Genomic DNA, 6,449 nt, shown 5'->3' with positions numbered 1-6,449 from the left:
ACTGCAGAGCCTACAGCAATCCAGATGCAGAGCCCACTGTCAACTACAATAATATGTTTCAGGAGCAAGAAATAAACTTTTGTATGTTAAACCACTGATATTTGGAGGTTGTTTATCACTGACAATGCAATTTAGCCTAGTCTGGCTAATACATATTATTCAAGTATAGGGTTGGGGTTTTTTTTCAGTTATCCTTAAATAATACTTCAACAGACATTTATTATCTACTATGTGCCAAGCACTCTACTGAATATTTAAGATATATCAGTTAACATTTTTTTGGTAGAAATTATAACTTTATTGTATTATAAACATTTCCAGAATATAAACTGATTTTGTATCAAGACTTCTTGAAACGTTTAAAACTGTATGTAACTTAAACTTATTATAATGTATATCATTATCCACTTTCCAATCTAGAAAATATACTGCAAGTTAGATCTAACAAAGGAAAAAAAAAATCAATCTAAACTGCTTCACAGAGAAAACTAATGAATATAAAAACACCCACCCTAAACTAAAACCTAATCAAGAAATAGATTCTGTAAAGCCTATTAATCCTCCAATTTAAACTAAATAACCTCCCAAGGGAAAAATACTTCCACCATTATAACAATTTGATGAATAAAAGCAGAGCCACCCTCATTAAGGGAAATTACATTATGCATAAGAAAAATGTACTAATGATTTTAGAAGAGAGGAAAAGTAATTTCCATGTTGGAGAGAAAGTACACTAAATGTTTTCTGTTCACTTAGCCTTTGTACCTGTTCACATGAAAACAGCAATATGAACATGGACATCGTAAAACCAAGCTCCTCAACTATTTTTTCAGTCTAACCTTAGAACAAATGCAAGAGCTTCAAAATCCAAGGATAGACTGGTCCCAAATCATCCCCTCTTCTGTCCTTTCTTTCCCTTGTTCCTTTTTCTCTTTTCTATGCTTACATTCCTCTTTCTTAGAGGTTATTTCTCGGCTTTTTTTGTCCTTTCAGTTCTTAAGCTTTTCTGTACTGTTTCTGACTGTTTCCACCTCTGTTTTGTTTCTTTGGATGCTCTTGTGTTTGTCTAATCTATTTCCTCATAAGCTTTCTTCCTCTTATGCTTGGATCGCTCCTCTTCTGGATTTTCATGGCCTTCCTCTGGGTGCCTTTTTCTCTTCTGATGTATCTGTTTATAACTACTTTGATGGGCACTGGTACTGTTTTCTAAAGAGAGGTGTCTGTAAACTCCAGATTCTACACTGTATGAGCTACAGTTATACTCTTGTTGACTAAAGTTTAGGGCTACTGGTTTTCCTGAGAAACAGTCCCTGGTGAATTGACAGTAGCTCAGGGAGTCTAGTCTCAGCCTGCTGTCATGAGCTGGTAGCCACTGAGGTAACCGCTTCTCCACTGCTTGTGAAACATTGCATGGTCTTTGGTAGGTCTGGACGGGTTCATAAGGGAGTCTTTGATCAAACATTCTACACCTGGGTCTAGAATCAACCTCTTCTTTGTATCCACAGGTTTCCAAATAATCCTCTCTCATCTTTCTGAAACAAGTCTTTGGCTCTATGCCTCTGGCTTTCTGTACTTTGATATAATCTTCAAGTTCATCTTGAAAAGAGTCAGATGTCTTCTTTGAATGTTTCATTAGGTTGACAAAGATTCTCCTTATTAGGTTGAGAACTTGGTGGAGAAATTTGATCATATTCACCCATTAATTGCTTCAGTTTTTTAGCATGAACTTTCTCCAATAGTGAGACTGTGCAACAGCTGAGGAGCAAAAAAGCATGATGCAGAGATTTTAAAATCTATTTTTTGTCCAATACTCTACTCCCATTCACCTCATAATGTGAAATCCACTGTGATTCAAATTATGGCACTATTCCTTATAAGCCTTTTACAAAAGATATCTATAAAGTTCGGTCTTTGCTCATTCAACGTGGTATCTTCTCTGAGGCAGGGACAGCTGTCTACAATTACTGTCCCCCTTCCCGCCAACGTCACCAGCTGGTGGGTAGGCCAAGGTGGTGGAGGCAAAGAGGCAGGGACAACTGCTGTTGCCACCACTGCCTCTGCTGCCGAGAAAGTGGGGTGGAAGCAGGAGGTGGAGACTGGACTTCTTGAGGGGAAGTCACTGCCACTACCAGCGGCTGACTGGACAGTACTGCTGCCATAGTGGCGAGGTGCGCTACTCCAGTTAACATTTTTAAAATTTTGTCCTTGTGGAGTTCTAATCAAGACAATCACAATCACTATCAATAATCATGACCATTAAGTACAAAGAACGTTGACAAAAAAAGGAGATACTGTCATAATATTATTAAGGACATTATTATTTATATGTGAGTTTTTCTTATTCACAAAATTAGAATATGCTTACTTTAGCTAAGTACATATTATATAATTGATTTACCTTTGATTCAATATTTGCTTCAAATTATTTAAAATATACAGCATTTTCAAAAGAGCACCAACAATTTTAACAATTTTGAAGAAAGGTGAATGAAGAAGCAAGCAGTTTACTGCTTAACCAAAGGTCATTGTCATGCTAAATATAGTACAGGCTGTGCTCACTGAGAGAAGTCAGTCATCATCAGCTTCCAATCATTATTTGAAAGGCATTTAGAGGGCAAAGCCAGATTTCTTCTTGTCATTTGCTAAGATAAAACACTGATCCAAGTGTCTCAAATTCACGTGCCTTTGGTTCCAGGAAAGGAATAAAAAAGTAAAGAAAAGCAGATTTTTTTGTGTGTCAACTGCTAAAAATATAACTATTTTTTATTTTATTGAAATATCATTTAACTATGTCTAATAATGCAAACATGTATTATAGCAGAGATTACATTTTAAATTGTAGCTTAAATATACACATTGGCAGAATCAAGATGGCAGAGTAGGAGGACACAGAGTTCAAGTCTCCTCACAGCTAGGGCTCCTGCTAGATGCTGGTGGGGGACCTCGGACACCTAAGTTGATGGGAGGAATCCTCGCTCAACCAGGTAGGATGTGGGAGGGAAGGGGAGTGGCAAGGAAAAATGGAGGTGGGATAGGACAAGCACCCCTGAGGGAGGCTGGGGGAGGTGAGAGTTTCCCATGCTTGGAAGGACCCACTCAAGATGAGGAGATCAGCGGAGATTGGAAGGGGATGTGGTGTCTCCCCTGCCCACTTGGGCCCTGGCAATCCTGCTTGGATCCCAGGCAGGACCCACTCAAGATGTGGAGATCAGCGGAGATTGGAAGGGGATGTGGTGTCTCCCCTGCCCACTTGGGCCCTGGCAATCCTGCTGGGATCCCAGGCCTTAACGCCTAGCTCCCAAGGCCTCCTCCAGCCAGATGAGTCCCAGGCCTGAGCCTCCTCCCCCGACCAGGCCTCTTCTAGTTGCATGGGTCCCAGGCCTGAGCCCCACCCCCACCAAAGCCTCCTCTGGCTGCATGGGTCCTGGCAGCCTGAGTGCCGTCCCTGACAGGGCCACCTCTGGCCACATGGGTCCAGGTGGGTTAAGTGATGCCCCCCTCCAAGGCCTCCTCTGACTGTACTGACCCCTGTGAGTGCACTGATGGAGGCCTGCACCCCAGCACTGGTGCTCTGGGCCAGCTCCAGGAACAGACGCTGGTGAGAGGAACACATGCAGAAGTGGGGCTGACACAGTGGGTCCAGAGACATTCCTAGAGGTCTGGGAGGCCTACTGGGGAGGTGGGAGTAGGATGTAACTCACCATCGGGGCAAGAACATTGATAGAGAAGGCACCAGGGAATTTATTATTTTATTTTTCATTTCTTATGTTTTAGTATTTTTATCTTTATTTTTATTCTTACATTTTTACATAATTATAAATTTTTTTTTATTTTTTTTGCTGTTGTTCTGTTTTGTTTGTTGTTCTTGTTATTATTTTTCTAATATATTTTTTAGTTTTTATTCTTTGTTATTATGCTTTTTTCTGTTTGTTGATTTTTTTCTCTTTTTTTTTTTTTTTCTTTTCACTCTCTGCTCAGCCTGCAGAGTCTTGGTTCTAAGGGCAGTGATTGGGCCTAAGCACCTGTGGTGTGAGTATCAAGCCCAAGTGCTGGACTAACAGAGAACTTCAGGTCCCAGGGAATGTTAATTGGTGTGAGGTCTCCCAGAAGTCCTCATCTCGGCACCAAGACCTGGCTCCACCCAACTGCCTGCAAACTCCAGAGCTGGATGCCTTAAGGCAAACAACCAGCAAGACAAAAACATAGCCCCACCCATCAAAAAAATGAAATGACAAAAAAAATATTAGGAGGGAACAAGAAAAAACTTACAAGACCAAATAAATGAAGAGGAAATAAGCGACCTACCTGAAAAAGGATTCAGAGGAATGAAAGTAAAGATGATCCAAAAACTTGGAAATAGAATGGAGCAACAGATTAAGAAAATACAAGAAATGTATAATAAGGACCTAGAAGAACTAAAGAAAAAACAGTGATGCACTACACAGTAACTGAAATGAAAAATACTCTAGAAGGAATCAATAGCAGAATAACTGAGAGAGAAGAACAATAAGTGAGTTGGAAGACAGAATAGTTGACATAACTGCTGAGGAGAAGAATAAAGAAAAAAGATGGAAAAGAAGTGAGGACAGTCCCAGAGATCTCTGGGACAACATTAAAGGCACCAACATTAGAATTATAGGGGTCCCAAAAGAAGAAGAGAAAGAGAAAGATCTGAGGGAATATTTGAACAGATTATAGTCAAAAACTTCCCTAACATGGGAAAGGAAATAGTTACCCAAGTCCAGGAAATGCAGAGTCCCATACAGGATAAATCCAAGGAGAAACACACCAAGACACATATTAATCAAACTAACAATAATTTAAAACAAGAAAAAAAAATTAAATCAGCAAGGAAAAAGCAACAAATAATATACAAGGGAATTCCCATAAGGTTATCAGCTGTTTTCAGCAGAAACACTGCAGGCCAGAAGGGAGTGGCAGGATATATTTAAAGTGATGAAAGGGAAAAACCTACAACCAAGATTACTCTAACCAGCAAGGATCTCATTTGAATTTGACAGAGAAATCAAGAGTGTTACAGACAAGCAAAGACAAAGAGAATTCAGAATCACAAAACCAGCTTTAGAACAAATGCTAAAGGAAATTCTACAGGAAGGAAACACAAAAGAAGGAAAAGGCCTAAAGAAATGAACCCAAAACAATAAAGAAAATGGTAATAGGAACATATATGTTGATAATTACCTTAAATGTAAATGGATTAAATGCTAAAACGAAAAGACGTAAATTGGATAAATGGAAACCAAAAAAATGGCCCATATATATCTGCCTACAAGAGACCCACTTCAGACCTAGGGACACATACAGACTGAAAATGAGAGGATGGAAAAAGTTATTCCATGCAAAGTGGAAATCAAAAGAAAGCTAGAGTAGCAATACTAATTTCAGGGAAACTAGGTTTTAAAATGAAAACTCTTACAAGAGATAAAGGACACTACCTAATGATTAAGGGATCAATCCAAGAAGAAAACATAAAAATTGTAAATATTTTTTAATATCTTTATTGGAGTATAATTGCTTTACAATAGTGTGTTAGTTTCTGCTTTATAACAAAGTGAATCAGCTATACATATACATATATCTCCATATCTCCTCCCTCTTGCATTTCCCTCCCACCCTCCTTATTCCACCACTCTATGTGGTCACAAAGCACCAAGCTGATCTCCCTGTGCTATGTGGCTGCTTCCAGTAGCTATCTCTTTTACATTTGGTAGTGTATATATATATATACATGACACTCTCTCACTTTGTCCCAGCTTACCCTTCCCCCTCCCTGTGTCTTCAAGTCCATTCTCTACATCTGCATCTTTACTCCTGTGCTGCCCCTAGGTTCTTCAGAACCATTTTCTTTTCTTTTTCTTTAGATTCCATATATATGTATTAGCATACGGTATTTATTTTTCTCTTTCTGACTTACTTCACTCTGTATGACAGACTCTAGGTCCATCCACCTCACTACAAATAACTCAATTTCATTTTGTTTTATGACTGAGTAATATTCCATTGTATATATGCACTACATCTTTATCCATTCATTTGTCAATGGACACTTAGGTTTCCTCTATGTCCTGGCTACTGTAAACAGATCTGCAATGAACATTGTGGAACATGACTGTTTTTGAATTATGCTTTCTCAGGGTATATGTCCAGTAGTGGGATTGCTGGTTCACGTGGTACTTCTTTTTTAGTTTTTTAAGAAACCTCCATACTGTTCTCCATAGCGGCTGTATCAATTTACGTTCCCACCAACAGTGCAATAGCATTCCCTTTTCTCCACACCCTCTCCAGCATTTATTGTTTCTAGATTTTTTGATGATGGCCATTCTGACTGCTGTGAGGTGATACCTCATTAGAGTTTTGATTTGCATTTCTCTAATGATTAGTGATGTTGAGCATTCTTTCATGTGTCTGTTGGCAATCTGTATGTCTTC

General features: G+C 39.1%; 1 protein-coding gene across 1 annotated transcript; it reads right to left on the bottom strand.

Annotated features, from left to right (window-relative positions):
• Positions 1-860: 860 nt before the first annotated feature.
• On the bottom strand, positions 861-1,651 carry LOC131744221 (lysine-rich coiled-coil protein 1-like). Its single transcript, XM_059043586.2, is given in 2 exon segments — positions 861-1,069; positions 1,072-1,651. Coding segments are annotated over 2 exon segments (771 nt in total). The 5' UTR covers positions 1,634-1,651.
• Positions 1,652-6,449: the final 4,798 nt, after the last annotated feature.

The sequence above is a fragment of the Kogia breviceps genome, chromosome 17, assembly GCF_026419965.1.
Source record: "Kogia breviceps isolate mKogBre1 chromosome 17, mKogBre1 haplotype 1, whole genome shotgun sequence".
NCBI classification, from domain to species: Eukaryota; Metazoa; Chordata; class Mammalia; order Artiodactyla; family Physeteridae; genus Kogia; species Kogia breviceps.
This window is presented reverse-complemented; position numbering and strand designations above follow the sequence as displayed.